Consider the following 20,278-nt stretch of genomic DNA (forward strand, 5'->3'; position numbering starts at 1 on the left):
AAAGATTGGTTTACGAAAAACTTGAATAACTGGGCCAAAAATGTTCTGATTTAGAACTATGGGATCTCAGTAGAAAGGTATTTTCACACTGTTTTTATTTCTGTGCGAAAAAAAGTCATTCCGTTCCCATTTTTTTTTTTCAAACACCAACACATCTTAATTCAACTTTGAATGACGTTCGCTCATCCTACCTTTCTCTTTCATCCTTTGAATGAGTTTATTAGCAAGGAAATAAAAAGGGTGAGAAAATACCTTTCCAATGACATCTCTTAAGTCTAAATCGGAAGAGTTTAGGTTCAGTTATTCAAGTTTTTCCTATACCAATCTTTGAAAAAAGTTAAAAAAAAACATCAAAAGTCTCGTCATTACGATTCCGTTCAAAATTTTTTTAATATTTTTATGCAATTATTTTAAGCTTAAATCGTTTTGTCATTTCAGGGGATTTTTTCAAAAAAAAATCTTTCAGAAACTATTTTTATTCATAAAAAAACTCCATTTTTGGTGGTATTTTCAAATCGGTCCAGCTCACTTAAATCTTAATATTTTTCCGAAATATTTTGGTGGACGTCTTAAAATATAATAGATTTTATAATTCCGATGGAAAAATAGTACCGATTTTTTTTTTTTGTATGGGGAGTGATGCAGTCTAATATATGTATATATAAACAAACAATTACAGATTTTAAAGGTACCAATTTCTTTTCATTATACTCTACATTTTTGTTAGGTTTTTAAATAATCATTAACTTAAAAATGTTTGTTCGAAAATAGATAAATACAGAACATAATCTCATTCAAGCTGACACATGGGCGCATCCAGCCATTTTTGAACAAAATTAGTCGAAAATGTATTACTGTGAGACGTGTCAATTTAAGGATGAGCTGATTCTACTACACTTTACAAACAATTAAAGGCAGCTGTCGAAAAGGTTCCAGGTATTAAATAGCTATGAAATATCAACTTATATGGCTTTCCCACGGCACCCCAATTACGTAGCTCGTTCGCTCATTCGTAATTCACATTCCTATTACCCTTCCAATTACGTGATTCGCCATATAAAATTTGTTGGTAATTCAGATCCAATTACCATGCGAATTGCGAACAAGACGGAGCCGTCTCTAATTTTTATCGGAAATTTATCGAAACTAGCTCACATATTAAAACTTGAATTTTTTCTGCGAACGAAAAGTAAAGTTTATCAATGTGTATATTCCTAATTTAATACGGAAACTTATAAATTTTTATTCTGAACCTACATTTTGCATAAATTTTGCAGCGAAGAAAAACAAAAACAAAACACAAAGACAGGGAACTGTCAAATCGAATTAAGAATGTGCCCATGGGAATGGGGTAATTTCCGATCGTAATTGGGGAAGCGAACAAAGTAATTGAGGATGCCGTGAGAAAATGGTATTAGTGTTCCTGGTAGCACTATGGATCTTAATCTCGGTTACAAAGCTACGTAGAACGTAGCTCTTGACCTCTTGACTCTAAGGGTCAGTTTCTCAATGTCTGGTTAACCATAACTGCAATTTAAGCTTCGTTATCGACGTGATCGTCTTCATAGCACATAACATGGATGCGATAACGTCGATAACGGTGTTTAACCTGCCGTTATTTAGTATTAACCAGGCATTGAGAAACTAGCCCTAACTCTGTATTTTAAACAAATTTTCGCTGTTTGAGAATCAATTTGGTAGATTTTGTTATAACTAAAATTATTCCTGAGTGGCAACATTGGTTGGAATATTTTGATATGTACCTACAAGCATTGGGCATACGAGTATCTGCGACACGTGCTTGCAACATGCAACATAGAACCAACACTATAGTACATATTTACAACAAGTTGTGTTTACGGGCAGCACAAATGCAAAGACAATGAGGAACTGTTACAATTTTGCACACAATGAATATGTGTATGTATAAACCAATGTGTATGAAAAACTTATACGAAAAGAATTTAGCGAATGTGGGCCTTACTGCTTACTACGATATTTATTAACTTTAACTGGCGCCACTGGACTTTTTGTTTCCTAACTAAGCAAGGTGAAATTTCCTTGTGAATTCTCTTTTTAGTTAACGTTATAACATCGAAGTGCATGGAAGCGTGAAAATTTGCTGCTGTCGTGCGGTGCGGTGTGGTGTGGGAGTGCGTGATCGCTGTATATTTCGAAATGTGATTTAACTATTTCCATTCATGAAAATCATGAAATGTACGGAAGGTCTCTATATTGTGCAAATGTACCTGCGAGGTCTTGATTTAAAGTGTGTATAGAAGTGAAATAAAAAATCAATAACATAAATACAAATATATTGAAATAAGAAAAGAGTTTTAAAAAAATCAAAGCCAAAAGATTTATTTAAAAAATACATACATATATACATATAAAAAAAAATTGAAAAATTCGTAAAGATCTCATTAGTTCCCTTTTAGATTTTTTTCCGAATATTCTAAAGTTAAATATACTGTGCACACTTCAATACTTTTACGAAATTGGATAAGAAATCGGATACTCTTAAAGATTGCGTTAGTATTTCGGGAACTGTATGTTTTTTTTAATTATTATACTTACTAGTATTAGCTGGAAAATGATTTTGTAAAAAATTTCCATGAGATACGCATAAATATCAATATATGTACATAGTTCAATTCGGGCAAAGAGCAGGCAATTTGCCACTAAAAATATACCTACGTAAATGCATGTGCATATTGGTATACTAGAATGATTGAATATAAGGAACCATCAAGGCAATCAGCTGCCATAATATACTTTTATGTATATTCTATTTCAAACATGTTATAGTATTAAACTTATGAAGATTATGTGTCTATAAAATTAAAAAAAAAATTAAAAAAAAAATATGGCTGCTTTCGATTCACCTGACGACGAGGCCAAAACCGAATTATTGGAAAAGCTAAAGCTAAATTTGGAGGTGCGCATCAAACCGAAGCAGAGAAGTTGCGGCTTTTGCAAAGGCTGTTGGGATTCAAGAAAATGGAAATCGGCACTTAATCACATTGGCCTATTCGTATCGCTGTCAATCTATTGCGGAGTGGGTGGACTGGTAAGTTGAAACATAAATAAATATGTAATACATATGTATATATGTATGTACGTATAAACATTCTTTTAAAATAACGGGCTGTAAAATGAAATTGTGAGGAAAGCAATAAATTTAAAGTATGCACTATTTTCTTGACTTCGTAATTGGACTACTACTGAACTGCATTAACAAAATTCCACCCCTGGGCGTACCAATACTAAATTTTTTCTCAATTAATTGAAATAAAACAGCAAAATAGATCATAAAAGTGGTATTAGACGCATATTTCTTGTGTTTGATCCTGGTGTCATATTGGATTAGTCATATTTTTTGAGGGGATTTATCAAGCGGTCCACATACATACATACATATATGTTACTCATACGCCCCAGCGAAGAAATCTGCTCAAGTACATTTGATCCTGCAGGATATAAATTAAAAGAGTTATGAAGCAGCAATGCTTAGCCAGAATACCTGCTTAAGATATGATATCTTTTCTATAAGCGCTTTAATTTAATTATATTGGTTGAGAACAAAACCTTGCTGTTTTCTGTTAAATGTCAAAATTACTTCAAACCTGTGCTCAATCCTATTATGCAACTCTATTGTATACAAACATCTATGTATGTATGTATGTATATTTGATTTCATATTTTTGACAAAAGTGTTTTAAACTAAAAAAATTTAAATGAAAGCAATTTCAATGCAGAGACAACTGCCGTAAGATATAAAAGGTATACTAACAATTTTTAGTCGTTTATAAAACCAAATCACACAAATTCAAAATTTGTGCTTCATTGTTATTCGGAATGTATGCATAAACAAGAATGTTGACGCGTGCTTAATTAGGAGAGCAGTCAAGAAACTGGCTGGCCAACCATAAATTTGCAAAGCAGATAATTAATTAAACTAAAATGCAAACTTAATATTCAAACGCATACTTAGAAAATCTGTACTCAAATTTTTATATAGATGTTGATGTATGAATAAGTGTTACAGTCGTGTTTTTTCGTGAACCTTGAGTTATGGCGCACAGTGGCGCAAATGCAAAATATAATTTAAAAAAATTACAGCCTACAATTTTTTACGGATTTTATATTTTCTTTATATTATTATTATTGAAATTTAATTAAATTCTTAAGAGGCTTTGGGCCGTTTTCTCAAGAAGCTTTTAAAATGTAGCTGCATTTTAAACATAAAATTTGTGCGCAAAAATTTGTTTGAAGGGCAGATAAATTTTATAGGCTTCCTGAGAAAACTCCCCTTAAGGAACTACTTTTTAAAATTTATTTTTTTTAACAAGTTTTTTAAAGCGCTATCTTCAGCTCTGGGATAACATGCGCTGCGCGGCGCAATTGCATTAACACCGTAGCCGGAGTTTCCGCGTCAACTCCAATATATAAAAAGCGATAGCGCCATTAACAGCAAGAAACACATGAGATACACACTATTTGCCCACGATTGAGAGAATACAAAGGTTGCGCCGATCTCGGACCGCTATTCCTCTCTTAACGAATTTGACAGAATCGCTGTTTGCATGACGTCACACCGGTGCAACTTGTTTACGTTTTCCTTGCAACATTTTTTCTTCTTCTTCCATTCTTGCCCACGTTTTGGCATTTCTCTCTCGCAATTGCACCAGTGTGACGTCACACACAAGTTATTCTCAAAAATCCTCTCCGATCGGCGCAATCTTGTATTCTATCATTCTTGCTATTTGCCTTAATTCTCTGCGAAATTACTCGTACTTTGTCTTTGATTCTGAGTGGTGAGAGCGCCAGAAACTCATGTATCTTGGCAAATTTAAAGCTTGTACTCAAGAATGGTGCGAATATCGTGGCATCTACTACATTCCTAGCAGCTAAATTCGGTTGGCGGTACAAGCGCTGCTCAGCGCCGAAAATTAGAGAAATAATAGGCATGACACCACTGTATTGTGTATGACACTGTATGACGATGGGTACTGTGGTGACACTTAGATGGCGCCGTGTTCAAATCAGTACACTGCGCTATTGCGCTGACACCACAGGTGGCGTCGGCGTTATTGAGCTAGCGCCATAAAAATTGTGCTATTACCCATGGCTAGAGTGTACACAATTTTCAGTGTGCACACGCAAACTAACCGTTAAAGAATTTAACCCCTGCTCTCAAGAAAAAAATGCTCGTACATTTCTTTCTTCAAGAAAACTTACAGCAAACGCAAAGTACTTTTTCAACAAACACAAATAAAAAAAAAAATATATGTATTTTGTAATTTTTTTTTAACGAAGTTGAAAAACACACTTTGAAGCACAAAAAATTCTTGTTTGACTCCAAGGCGTTAATTAATCAATGGCCTATTATTTTGGTTAACGCAATCTCCAGATTTTTTCTGTAGTTAAAACCTTTAACTATAAAAACATAATAAATTAAAAAAGCAGCTCCTTAAAGCTCTTAAGCATTTATTTACTTCTTCTTCTTAAACTAGATAATAGAAGGAGGCATAATTTTTTATGCAAGTCAAAAAAAAATACAATAAGTATAATAATCCTTTAGTTTTTCTATGAAGACAAACTGATTTCAAATTTTAAAATTTCTTTAATTTTAAATCATCTTTTTTTAATTTACAACTAACTATTTTAAAAACATTTACTTAATAAGACATTTCTATTAATTATTTCACTGGCATTGAACCCCAATGCAACTTTTGAAGTTCTGCATAGAGCTTTAAACAGTTTTAGTGGGAATTTAACTACATATACATGTACATATATCTACATGTCCACCAACAACCCTTTTCTGCACCCGAAGTCGTACATTTGCACTTACTTAGTTGTTAACCAATGCCAATATTTGTGGCAAGCCATGCAAAGTTTAATTTAAAGCTATTATACGAGTACTTTCACCCACCAGTGATTGCATGTCAAAAGCATTTTTTAGCGGTGAATTGAACGGCAAAACGCCACTAAAACAAGGAAAAAAGCATCAAATGAGTTGCATAGAAGTATGCACATACATACATACATAAAATTATACGTATATATGTACATGTACACAAAATTTTGCTTGTAAATAATTAAGTGGCCATGTCGCGACGTTAAGTAAATTGCAGAAATCAATAAGAAACTCGCGTTGCCGCTCAAAAACTCAGCGGTTGCACTAAAACACAAAAAACTTACAAGGAAACAAAGCTTAAAGCGCCAAGCGAAGAACGTGCAGCACGCAATCCTTGCCGTAATAAAACACACAGTTACGTGCGTAAATATGTACATGTATGTATAATATGAGCATGTTCTTATGTACATTAGGGTGTGCCAGAAAATTTCTTTGCGAAGTTCGATAACGGTAGCGATTAGCGGTTGGCAGAGTTATAGGCACTCCTTGATATTCCAACTAAAAACACAAATGTGCCAATGCCCCACAGATGGATCAAAAAGAAAATACACTTAAATTACAATAAGATCTAGCTTAGAGCCTTTCGGACGCTAAGCGTGATAGACTCTGTTCAAACAAAACTCTGCTTGAATATTAACAGTCAGACTGCCATTAAGGTGCTTGGTTTGGCAACCTGGATGAGTTTAGTTAGGTGATGGCTTTTGTTAAACGGTCCACATGATTCCGCTTAAAGCTAAGTGCTTCAAGAGTAACAAGTATTTAAGTGCAGCGCTGTCTTCGGCCAAAACGAATAGAGATAGCTATAGACAAATGTATACATAAATGACCAGAATAAAAAGAGAAGTCGATTAAGCCATGCCTGTCTGTCCGCCCGTGCGTTCGTCCGTCCGCGTACACGATAACTCTAGCAAAAATTGAGATGTCTCAACGAAATTTAATGCGTGAGTTGGTATTGAAAATGGGCCAAATCGGACTGTAACCACGTCCATTTTCCATAGAACGGTATTTTCGAAAAAATGCAAAAACTGCGATATTTCAGTAAATATTGCGTCCAAATTATTGAAAATTAGTATATGAAATAAAATTTGGGTACAAAATAAAACTATTATGAAATTTTGGAAAGTGGGCGTGACCCCGCCTACTTATGATGAAATGCTCTATCTAAGTAGCCCCTTGGCTAATACTTACAAAACTTGGTGCAAGCCTTGCGCAGAAAATCTTTGAAATGGGGCAGTAACCACGCTCACCTCCCATATAACGTTAATTTACACAGAACACAACTATCACTTGAGATTTGTTATTATACATGAAATCTTTTTTGGCCTATGTTATAACTGAAGTGCTATACAAAGCTGTCATTTGTTTCGTCCAGGTGTGCAAAGTTTATTACATTTCTCAAACCGTGTTTCGTTTTTTCGTAAAAAAAATATTTCAGATTAACTAAAGACTAGGTTAATTTGAATTAAGGTACATTTTAACGTCATTTATTTCTATTGCATTGACTGTGAAATCAATTCTGTCTAATTTTATAATTTTCATTGCAATGCCGGGGAAAACACACGCTGACATACTAGGTCGGCGAAGTCAACCAAGTGAACGACACACTGCTGGCCGTCGAACGACCGAAAATGATAATAGTCGTAATGGTATGTTCGAATTATATTCGAGAGTGACTGAAAATTAATAGCCAGCGGATAGATGTACAATGCAAAGAAAATCATATAAGTTCTTCGATTTTCATAGAGGCAACAGCCTCTAGTATGTGTATAATGCTGGATTTCCACTATTCCTATTTGCAAAAATGACAAATGACAAAGTTGTGCATTAAAAAATCATTGTGTCATTCTGTGAGAAAATAGTCATTAATTTCATTTCCACATGGCATTTTTTTTTGTAATTTCAATGCCTAGTGGACATGCGGCATAACTAATAGGCATCAAATCTGGGACAAAACGATTAAAAGGTACATACACAAATTCACACAGCTACTAACTTTATAGAATAAATGCACAACTTGTATTTCTTTGCCAAAGTGTTGCACGCACGTATCAAATGTTTTTTTTTTGTGCTCTGCTATAAATATTCTTGGGAAAGTACAAAAAAAATACATTCAGTATTTACTCGCAGTTAAAGTACACATTGCAAATGGAATATCAGTGGCAGTAAGACATTACATGCAACGTCAGCGTCAAGTTAAGATTTCCGTTAGGTGGCTTTTGCAATTTCCGTTCCATTTCCTTATGTACTTACATACATAGTATTCCTACAGTACTTAATTGCGAAAATATATTTTCGATTCGGGATTTCTTTGGTGGAAATTTATGGTTTGGTTACTTTTGCTGAAGCACTAGCTGTCATAAATTTCAGCTCTGCAAATTCTAAACGTATATTGGTTGAGGTATGTGTATATACCTATTTGTTTAGAATATCAATGGAAGAGATATGAAAATTAGTTGACAAACCCTATGAGCGTACAGCTATAATTCCAGTACTTAGTCTTTTCAGACTAGGGAATTTGTATGCAAGCGTATAAAAGTACCATGTAAGATGAGATTCTACTATAGTCTCAAATAAATTATTGAGGTTATAAATTGACATTTCCAATATTCCACGTACACATTTCAGTGCAAAGCTGCACATCGCTATTTCAACCGATGTCTCATTCCCGCGTATGTCTAAATATCCTGCGACCCTTTCATAAGAAGGCAATTTCATGGATCAGAAATTGAGGGCAGCGGTCTTCTACGGTGATCGACAGGTTTCGATCCACCTGAGTGCCTGAATTGTCGCCTGGCTATCTTAATGCGAAGAAGTTCATCTGCGCTCGCGTGGGTATATAAAATTTTAAGGAGGTATCCCCTTAATTGCAAATGCCTGGAAGATGCTCACATTACCAGATAGGCAATAAGATATGTAGCTTCAAATTTAGTCGATCTGCCTCTACCCCGCATTCTATCTATGATTCTTCTGCCACGATAGTAAGCCCTCCAGTCAATGTATCCCTCCTCGAATTCAGTTAATGTGGCATGGAAATTTTTCGCGGGGTTTATGGTTGGTCCACGCCTTTGTTATGATATAATTCATAAGTCAGTGCTCCGGGCGGCTATAGGCGTGTACTTCCAATGTGTATGTAGTCCTTGAATTCAATTACCATATGCTCTCTAGCACTCCTCAGCCTTCAATTAAGCTTAGAATCCAGAACAGCTCAAAGATATTTCATCGTATATGAGCGATCCTGTTCCATTTTCTTAGATAAGGCATCTTGGACTCCTTTTTGTCTTCGTTGCATTATAAAACTCAGCACCCCGAATCTGCTTAAAGGCTCTTTCGACGTATGTTTCCTTGTCCACAAATACTTTTTGCACAAAATTTTCTCCGAAAGCTTACACTTCGCCGAACACATTTCGAAGAATACGTAGAAGTTACAAAAAATAGATACGTGAAATTAATAACTACAACATACCCTACGCATGTGTCATTTCATTTACAGTTAGTTTTACGCAAGTGATGAATAAACCCAATCGACTAGTTTTTTCGTGTCTATTTTCAATAACAGATGAACAAACCTCTTTTGTCATGTTTCAGCATCAAATGACCGTCCGAACTTTCTACCAGAATTCTAAATAGAGTTTTCACTTTATTATTTAAGAGGCCTGCGCAGGGCCTTAAGGTTCGTTCATACAGAAAGCCACAGACCTGGTTTCATATACTAATTATACTTCTAGTGTTTAAGATGAAATTGGCGATCGAAATCATTGAAGTGAGCTGATCACCGTATTTTTTTTAGACAGAACAAATAACAGTAAAGTAAGCCGCTGCTCATAACCTCCGCCCCTGCGTTAGCTACATTCTTCTCTGGCAAGCAGTTTGTTATTAAAGATTCGATTATCAATGAGAATACATAGAAAGGCACTAAACCAGCTCCATGGACATCAGTGCTGACGAGCTAGCAAAACATGTACATATCTCTAACCTCTTGCAAGTAAGAGCTAGGACCTATTTTCATTAGAAAGTAAAACAGCAATAGAGCCAAGGAACTTAGTTATCAGACAAAACGGCACTTCTATTCATAGTTCGATGGAAAATGATCTAAAACTCGAATATAGAACAACTACTGCTCTATGCTATTGCCAAATGGTACATACATATGTATTATAACCGGGCACAGCCGTATAGGTGCACATGACTAGAGCTGCAGCAACGAAAAAGCAGTGGGGAGTATCGAATAGTATTAACAGCTCACACTACAGTAGCAACAACGTAACTATTTTACAACGCTTTTTTTGTAAATCTTTAATTATACATACATTTTCCAGCTTGTATTGAAACAGGTGTTGTTACGTGGTAACAAGTATTCAAACTTCATTTTTTCTTATCTACAAATTATTTGTTCGCACACATGTAAAACTACGTAGTCCCAATCAGTGCTTATCTTATCACACAGCGATTGAATTAGAAATTATCGACTCAAGCAAGCACCTTTACATACATACATATTGATCGAATTTTGTATAAAAAGCCGAGCTCATTCGCTAAAACTGTTTTATTTCAATCTTTGCTATCAAATAGAAAAGTGTAAAATGCCTCTAGCCGGTAAAGTTGTAATTGTGACAGGCGCAAGCTCGGGTATTGGCGCCACCACAGCAGAAGCCTTCGCTAAGCATGGCGCTAAGGTAGTGCTCGTCGGACGAAATGAAGCCAATTTGAAGGCAGCCGAAGCGGCTTGTAAAGCAGCCAACAACAAAGCTGAGTTATTGCTTATCATCGCTGACGTGACGGTAGATGCAGAGCGTATTGTAAAAGAAACAGTTGCGAAATTCGGAAAACTGGATGTGCTGGTGAACAATGCTGGCATAGGTGCACGTGGCAGTATTTTGGAAATTGATGTCGATCAATTCGACACGATTTTAAATACCAATTTGCGTTCGGTTTTCCTTTTGACTAAATTCGCCGCACCACATCTGATCAAAACGCAGGGCAACATTGTGAATGTCTCGAGTGTCGCCGGTCTGCGCGCATTCGCCAACTTGTCCGTCTATTGCACTGCAAAGGCGGCGCTGGATCAGTTTACCAAATGCATTGCCCTCGACTTGGCGCCACATAATGTGCGCGTGAATTCAGTCAACCCTGCGGTGATAGTTACAGATTTTGCCATACGTATGGGAATTTCGAAGGAAGATTATGTCAAATTTTTGGAGCACAATAAAACGACGCACGCTCTGGGACGCGTGGGTACCACTCAAGAAGTGGCTGATGCTATCATTTTCTTAGCTAATGATACTGCCAGCTTTATAACGGGCTCAAATTTGCCTGTCGACGGAGGCAGAACTGTAATGTGTCCACGTTAAGTGTAGTTTGTAATAAATGAATGAAATGAACAAGACTTTATTTATTAAATATACTGGATTTTATAAAATACAAAGCTTAAAATTTTCTTTTCGTCTCTTCGTTGGTACAATATTTTAACGTGTTTTGGCTATTTTTCTTTTATTTCTTTGGGGTTTATTATCTTTCCATGAAATTAAAGCTCGTAATCTAACAAAAATCGTGTTAAAGCATGCTCACATTATCATAATTTATGTCTCATTTGTAATTTATAAGCAAATCATGCTGAAATCAAGTGATTTCGTATTGTAAAATCTGTAAATAAATTAAATAGAAATGAGATAAGCGATCATTAATCAAGAACCAGATGAAGAAGAAAAGATTGTAAAAAATACCTAAAGGTATGCAACTTGGTTTTAATCAAGTACAAACTACACACTCGTACGTAAACGTTCTAATCACATATCTATAGAAATTATGAAAGAAAATATGAACTTGTTTTATGTGAAGTAATTTGATCGAAACAAAGTAATTTATGCTGTAATGCGAATGTAGTTTAAGTCCGAATTTCAAACTTTTTAAAAGAAATTATGGAATTCGAAAGAATTTCAAAAAAATTGCATCAAGCTTTCAAACTTTTTAAAGTATAAACAGAACCAAATCGCTGTGCGAATTTAGTCGATCCGGAGCGATGCCGCTGGGTGATGTTCGCCGCAACATTTCGCCCAGTAAAACAGAACAGATACGAAATTCGTATCAATTGAATGACAAACAAAAAATATAAAAAATACAAAACCGAAAAGATGAATCACCAAATTTTGCCATTCTGATTATTGCTGATGATTATCTGCTAGAAAAACGAGGAAACAAAGCTACTTTTCCACTGAGAGCTGATTTTATGATCGGCGGCAGCGGCAAAATTAAAAATAAATCTATTCTTGCCGAGTTTCGTCTGACAAACTTCGTCGTCACTTTGATTGTGGGAAATCTCATATACTGCAGTGTGTTTTAATTTTGGCAGCGAACTTTCTTCCGACGAATTTCTCTGAGCGATTTGATTCTGTTTTTACTTTTATTCATGTTGTTTTATAGCCTATTGCCATTTAAAATAATAAAGTGGAAGTTTAAAGTAGCTACAAAATATCGTTGATTGTTGGAAATTTTTTTTTTTTACTTTTTTCCATACAAAATATGTTCGACAATTGTTTTTTGTACCAAGGCCAACGCCGTGCTAAGTTTGGTAGAAATTGGTGGAGCGGTGTAATCATAATCATGGGCGTGGCTACGCCTATTTTCAAAAAATTATAATATTCTTATTTTTCGTCTAAAAATTATAGTAAATATAAATTTTGAAAGGACAATCTTCAGTAGTTACATAAATATCGCAGTTTTTGTATTTCTGAAAACTACCGTTATATGGGAGGTAGGCGTGGTTATTGTCCGATTTTGCCCATTTTCAATACCATCTGTCCGACGCTGAAAAGAAGTACACATACCAAGTTTCGTTAAGATAACTCAATTTATACTCGAGCTATCGTGTGCAGAGAAGGACAAACGGACGGACGAACGGACAAACAGTCGATTTCTTTTTTATTCTGATCATTTATGTACACAATCGGTGGGGATTCCTCTATGGAGACTCAAAAGATAAAATTAATTTTTTTTCATCTAATACCCAAAATTGATAAAACCATAATCGAAGATATAAGATATAAGTTTTGGTCCCGATTGGAGTCGATTAAGACGTCATCATAGGGTAATCTAGGGATATCTTCGACTATATTAGCATCGACACAGGGGTTGAGGCTTGGGAAAACTGATGCAAAAATTTGCTCCCTACATTTAAGGACCTCCCTTATGTGTATATATATACATATGTATGTAAATAAGCATTTGATGAATTCCGGCACAGTTTGAAAGAATTCCTTGATTATTTTTAATAACTTTAGCATATAGTTTTTATTTAATTTATTTAAAAGAACATTCAACGTGGACACAACATAGTTTTTCCTCCATCGACAGGCAAAGTTGTCCCCGTTATGAAGCTGGCAGTATCACTAGCCAAGAAAATAATAGCATCAGCCACCTCTTTTGTAGAACCCACGCGTCCCAAAGCGTGCGTCGATTTACAATGTTCCAAATATTTTGCATATTCTTCCTTTGACATTCCCATACGTTTTTGGAAATCGGTAACTATCACAGCAGGGTTGACCGCATTCACGCGCACATTATGTGGCGCCAAGTCGAGAGCAATGCATCTGGTAAATTGATCAAGCGCCGCCTTTGAAGTACAGTATGTAGATGCACCAGGAAATGCACGCAGACCGGCGACACTCGAGACATTAACAATATTACCTTGCGTTTTGATTAGATGTGGTGCAGCGAATTTGGTCAAAAGGAAAACCGAACGCATATTGGTATTTAAAATCGTGTCGAATTGATCGACACCAATATCCAATATGCTGCCATTTAGGCCGATGCCAGCATTATTCACTAGCACATCCAGCTTGCCGAACTTCTTAATAGTTTCGTTTATAATACGCTCTGCATCTACCGTTACATCAGCAATGATAAGCAATAACTCGACTTTTTTGTTGGCTGCTTTACAGGCTGCTTCAGTTTCCTTCAAATTGGCTTCATTCCGTCCGACGATCGCCACTTTAGCGCCATGTTTAGCAAAGGCCTCTGCTGTGGTAGCGCCAATACCTGAGCTAGCTCCTGTCACAATTACAACTTTACCAGTTAGAGACATTTTGAACTATTCTACTTGCCAGCGAATAATCGAATAATAAAATTTTATCGAATGAACTCGACCTTTTATAGTTACCAAAATTCATCAGTATATTATAGATAGGTATTATAGATACCTATCCAGATAGGAATTTGTTTGAATTGATTATTTCTAGTTGATAAGATAACACTGAAAAAAACTAGTTAGGCGTGCATACGTACTAATAATACAATATTTAACCAATAAAGAATAATCGCTAGATAAGAAATATACTAAAAAAAGATAATACAATATATATATAAAGTTTGACTACTCATTTCATTATTGACTGATATGAATAGTCTCAACAGATTTTTGTCACCAAATGGTGTCAAAGACCTATGACCCAAATTAAATCAAATCAAATTAAATTTTTTTTTGTTATTTTTCTAAAAAAATATTGTTCAAGCTTTTCCAAAACTTATATATGAAAAAAGTTTCAAACTTTATGCAAAATATGGAAAACAATTTTTATCAAAATCTCATACTTTTTTAATCCGAATCTTTAGAACATCTTTGAGTGTGCAATTTTATAGCACATACAACTTCAGTCCAATGATTTACAAGATTCGATAAACTAAAAAATCAAGTTGATTTTAAAAAATGTTTTTTTTAGACTGCTTTTGCATTTTTTTTTTTTCAATAACATGTGCAATTTATAAAACTGGTGTGGCTTTTTTGATATTTGGTTGCGATAAGATACTCATGCTTATGTGGAAAAAAGTGCAAATATCCGTCGGCAAAAGAAAAAATTATTAAATATCAAGACGATTTTTTAGTCGCTTGAAGCTTGCACTTTATTCACGAAAATTCTATGGGCTATAAAACTGCTACTCAAACTTCAAAAAGTTCAGACTAAAAACTTTGAAAGTTTTATGCAAACTTGATAATTTTTTTTTTAAAAAGCTTCAAACTTTGATTTACATATGTGGTTTTGGTTGAAAGTTGGACAGTAATTTTATAAAAAAAATACCAAAAAAAATCAACTTAAAAATAAGTAAATAATCAAAGAAAAATCACGCCTGGTCAGTTGTTTGAGTCACCGTAGATACCTTTCTGTCGAACACCCAACACTTCAGTCTCGCTTCGAATTTTTTAAAGGGGCGTAAATCCATTTCAAGTGATCCTCGAAATTTTCACTCAAGACTTGGCTTTTTTGAAAGCGTATTAATTACAAAGTACTAGCTGAAATTTTACGCTCTTCTACATATATAACTAATTACGCTATCTCATACGGAAATATTAATACAAAATAGTCATAAATAGTTATATTGGGTCGTATAAATAAAAACTAAGCATTTGCTTTTACTTAAAATTTCCATTTGTTCAAATAAATTTTAGTAAAAGGTCCAAAATTTTAAGAAAAAGCATTTGTTTAGCTCTTATTCATAAGGCCCATTGCTTTTCCATTTTTTTATGAATTTTATTTCAAGTTTTAGCCTTTATAGCAACAAAAAAAAACTATATGGAAAATTTCAAAGCCCCGGCGCACTGTGGCGCAAATGCGACGTTTACTATGAAAAAAGCTTGAATTAAATTTTTTTTTTTGCAATTGTAAGATAATAAAGGTCTACCCAGAGTTGGAGTGGACGAAGGTAAAGCGGTCGACGGTTAACCGCTGTCAAAATGGAAACTCGCAAAGACATATGGGCTGGAAAAAGTCGAAATAGTTAAATTTTTGAAAAAAAGTAAATAAAAAATAAAACTGTTAAAAAAATCTACAGTTCCTGAAAAGGGAGAAGAAAGTTCTACAAAATTACGCAAACAAAATTTTATTTTTAAAGTCGAAAAAGTCAAATTAAAAAAATAAAAATTAAAACCGTTCTGAGTAGCTCTTCAATAGTTCTAGAATTTAATTTATTTTTTATTTAATTGTCATATTATTTTAATTTAATTTTATTTTACATTTATTTAATTTTTATTTTTTTTTTTCAAAATTTTATCTTTTTCGACTTAAAAAAAATGTTGTTTTCCTTTTCAAGAAATCTAGAACTTTTGAAAAGCTACTCAGAAGAGTTTTATTTTTTTTTTCGACTTTTTTTAATTGTTTTTTTTCGACTTTATTTTGCAAAACTTTCTTTTTCCTTTTCAGGAACTCTAGAAATTTTGAAATGCTACTCAGAACAGTCTTATTTTTTTCAAAAATTTTACTTTTCGACTTTTTTTCATTTTTTTTTTCGACGTAATTTTGCACAACTTTCTTTTTCCTTTTCATGAACTCTAGATCTTTTGAAAAGCTACTCAGATCAGAAAGAATATCCTCCCTAAAAACTATTACATCTTTATCGAGTTCTATGTCAAAACCGGATTTTTCATCGTTTTCAGCAAGGCGAAAAGCAGTCTGAACTCTACGAAAGTTCAGTACTGTACCTCAAGGCAGTGTCATGGGTCCCATTTGATATCTGCTATACACTTACGATTTACCAGCATGTTGGCACATTGTACATCTTTCATTTCAAAATTTAATAATTTACGCTGTATATCACATTACCTAAATAATTACTTCGGTAAAAAATTTTAATTCGAATGCCTAGTCTAAAATGTGACAACTGCTTTAATTTGTTTTTGTGGGGTGCCAGCTTTAAGCTATTTACAGCCCCAGCAAAAACAAATAAACCCATCACTGATTGACATAAGGCAGACAGCTAAGCAATCATACAAACGAACAAGTGCTATTAGTATATACAAACATATGTGCCTATGTATGTACCCGGTAGGGAGTGACGTTAGCTTATACCTAACTTTAGTCTGTTTACGCGAACACTAGTGCTAACTATTAACGGTACATTTTGTTCGAAAAAAGCTAACTTCTTTTGTGGGGCGATGGCTGCAAAAAAGTCAGACCTGGATACCTCTGCATTACATGTCAACCAACTTGTAACTAACTATTTTTGGACATAAAATATAAATAAAAAACATTTTGTAATTTTTTATATTTTTTAACATTTTTATTTAATTAATTTATATTCAACATTGCATATTTGTATATTTGTTTACATATTCTGCAGAATTTTGATCCAATATCCGAATTCCGTCAGACATAACATCAAAATGATAATATAAAATTTCAAACTTCATTTTATTTGTCCTGAATTCGAAAAATAGGTTGCGAAGTGCAGAAAAAATGCACTCAAAGCAGTTTTTGTATGAGAATTTTTAAATAGAAACTTGTAAAGAAAAGATCCTCCCGATTGCATCTGCATGACTTCTGCACGACTTTACAACTTACTTAAAGTTGGTTTTGTCATAGCTAATTAAAAGTGAGCCTTTAGGAGATATTTAACAAAATCCCGCCAAAAACTAACTACAAGTTGGTTATATTTAACAATTGATAATTTTTCACTGCAGGGTAGTTCTGTAAATATTTATGTCAAACAAACAGATGATAACAAAGTTTAGGCTGTCTGGAATGCCGCCAACATATGGTGGCGTTTGGGACAATTTTATACGGATGACACAGACGGCGACGGCATCCGTACATATGTATGTACGTAATACAAACGGACTGTAGAACCAAACAAAAATTCAAATAGTGACGAAAAATTTTGTATTCCATACGTTTTCTTACTAAAATTTTATAATAATATACTGGTATATGCGCAAACCTATGTGTGCGCAGAGTAACTTTTGCATGTCTATATATACATTAGGGTGCTTATTTTTCGGTGACTATTTTTTTTTTGCTCCCAGGCAAATATCTAAAAACAAGTTCTCTGAAAATTTTAGGCCTTAATATTAATTTTAAGTGCTCATTTTAAACTGTTTTGTAGCGCTTGCTATTATTTTTAAGTATTTTCCACAAAATTTCGAGGTGGGAGTCAAAAAAAAAAAAATAAGTCGCCGAAAAAAAGCACCATAATATACATACAAAGATATTTTTGCATAAATACTTAAATAAATGTACAAAGTACAATTTGCAATAAGCAGAAAATACTGAGGTGAACGAACGAACACATTCCATAGGTATGTTTTATTTTGTCGTGGTACTCCTCATACTTTACGTGTATTAACTTAAATATGTTTGTGTTAAGAAAGCGAAATTTTTGTTCTCACATTTTAATTTTTTTACAGAAACTTTTTTCAAGACTTCTGTCGCTTCTTTAAATTCCAACGTCACTTATTAATTTTCTTTGTGATTCGTTTCACAAAAACAACTTAATTTAACGTTGACAAATGTTCCATTTTTCTTTGACAACTTGCACACTTTATGCACCCACGAATTATGAAGTGCGGAAAAGCGCATTTAACACCTCCATAGATAGGACAAGAGGTATGTATAAAGAGAATGCAAGAATGTTCAAAATAAAACATTCGATGAGCACACTTATTGCCTTTAGGAGATATTGCTTTATTGCAGAGTGAATTTTCATAAGGGTATTATAACTTTGTTCACATAACGGTCGTTTGTAACAACAAATGGAATCGAGATAGATAATAGACATATGGGTATTTCCTGGGTTACGGACGCGACATTCGTACGACTTTAGAGTTAAATAAATCATACGAAAACTGAAGTCACTTGTAAAAAAATGTGCTGTTGTGTAGCTTTTATACCGTCCTTTGGTTGACAAAAAACTAGGTGCGCTTGGAACACTGAAGTCGAGAAAATCGATGAAAAATAGGGCATAACGGACGCGACAAAAACAGAAGTGATTTCAGAGTACATGTTAAAACTAAGCAAAACTCAGCGAATCGTGTAAGGTTTTCCTTTATTAAACATTCTTTAAATAAAGTCTAATTATGGACCGTTACAACCAATTCATTTTTAATCAGAAGCAATTTGTTGTTGATTTAATTTTGAATTAAAATCTGGTAACGGACGCGACATATCGGACGCGACATTTAATTTTTTATTTAATTTTTTCAGTTCTTCTCTCCACAGCTTCCCGTTTTCAAAACCTCTTTTCGCCATCAGAATGCGAAATATAAAGTTATAAAGCCGTTTAAATTCATTTACTTGCATTTTCGGTTTACCTTTTTTGGGAAATGCCCATATTTCCATCTATATCTATACATAGTATAAAGGAAAGTGAGGATTCTTTGAACGCGCTAATCTCGAAAAACACTGACGAGATTTTCTCTAATATATTTATATCGATAGCAGAGTGACTATTTATTATTCAGCATTTCTGTAGGGTTGCCACCTGTCTAAAAAATATATAAATAAATGAGGCGTCAAATGAAAGGGCTTGGCTTCCAGATGTTCAATAAGATGTTATTTTTTGAACAGGGTTTCAGCCTGTTTAAATAATTATAGGATCCGCACCGTTTATTGCATTAAAAACATAAGATATCAAATGAAACGCCTTGGGCATTAGTTGTGCATAAGGCTCTGTGTTTTTGAATAGGGTTGCCACCTGCTTTCTCCAGTTGCGTATGTGTACATATTCATGTACAAGATCGGCTAGTTTTTGTATGTATAAACCGTCCATCTGTGCACACGACAACTCCAGTAAAAATTGAGGTATCCTAACGAAACTTGCCACGTGCATGTCCTTTGGGTTAATAACGGATGGTTTTGAAAATTGACCAAAATCGGACAGTAACTACGCCTAACTCCCACATAACGGTAGTTGGAAGAAATACATAAAACTTTATAACTTTAAACTTTATTTGGCCGTTTTTAGCGGGTTTTCTTTAATGCCCTTTTAGCCTTTCGGCTTGAAAATATTCTATCAACTTGCAATTGTTTTGTGGCACCCTCTCCCACACACACTATCACAACGTGCCCTCGACTCTTCTCTGATCCCTTTCCGGCATCTTTTACACTCCAACATTCTCTCACTCACCACTACTTTTTATTTGCTTATCGCAACAAATAATATTGTTAGAACTTTGTTTATGTTTATTTGGTTGCGTTTATTTATTTGAATACTTATTATACATAAGTATTTGAGAGTGGTTTCTTTTTATTTGTATACATCACTTGTTTTTTTTTTTGAGCACTTTAATTAATTATCAAATGTACTGATATATAATTTCACAATATCATTGTTTGTTTGTATGAATTTTATCACTTTTCGTAGAGCGATCAAAAGCACATCCATTAACTTTGAGAAGCTTTGTAGGCTCCAAATCATCGGTGATATTGGTGATTTTTCATGTGAGGGCCTTCGATCTGGCTGAAATTTGGCACACAGCCTAATTTCGTACTAAAACTGATAGAAATGGATTCAAAAATTGTGTATTTTTTTTTTTTTCTTAAAATACATATGTATATATGAATGTTTAAAGGGATATACCATGATCTTCGTTTGATG

General features: G+C 34.1%; 2 protein-coding genes across 3 annotated transcripts; one reads left to right on the forward strand and one right to left on the reverse strand.

Moving 5' to 3' along the window:
* The first annotated feature begins 8,097 nt into the window (after positions 1 to 8,097).
* Positions 8,098 to 11,292, forward strand: LOC118734587 (uncharacterized oxidoreductase TM_0325-like). Of its 2 annotated transcripts, XM_036464293.1 has the most exons (2): positions 8,098 to 8,110; positions 10,514 to 11,292. In XM_036464293.1, exons 1-2 carry the CDS (start codon positions 8,098 to 8,100, stop codon positions 11,269 to 11,271), a joined length of 771 nt encoding a protein of 256 aa, XP_036320186.1. In that variant the 3' UTR covers positions 11,272 to 11,292. The 2 variants fall into 2 exon arrangements, with proteins under 2 accessions (XP_036320186.1, XP_036320187.1); XM_036464294.1 differs by lacking the exon at positions 8,098 to 8,110 and having other exon boundaries at positions 10,503 to 11,292.
* A 1,940-nt stretch (positions 11,293 to 13,232) lies between these two features.
* Positions 13,233 to 14,000, reverse strand: LOC118734589 (uncharacterized oxidoreductase TM_0325-like). The gene has a single exon (XM_036464295.1). It carries the CDS (start codon positions 13,998 to 14,000, stop codon positions 13,233 to 13,235), a length of 768 nt encoding a protein of 255 aa, XP_036320188.1.
* Positions 14,001 to 20,278: the final 6,278 nt, after the last annotated feature.

Source organism: Rhagoletis pomonella, unplaced genomic scaffold (assembly GCF_013731165.1).
Source record: "Rhagoletis pomonella isolate Grant_MI unplaced genomic scaffold, Rhpom_1.0 Rhpom_scaffold_00002, whole genome shotgun sequence".
NCBI classification, from domain to species: Eukaryota; Metazoa; Arthropoda; class Insecta; order Diptera; family Tephritidae; genus Rhagoletis; species Rhagoletis pomonella.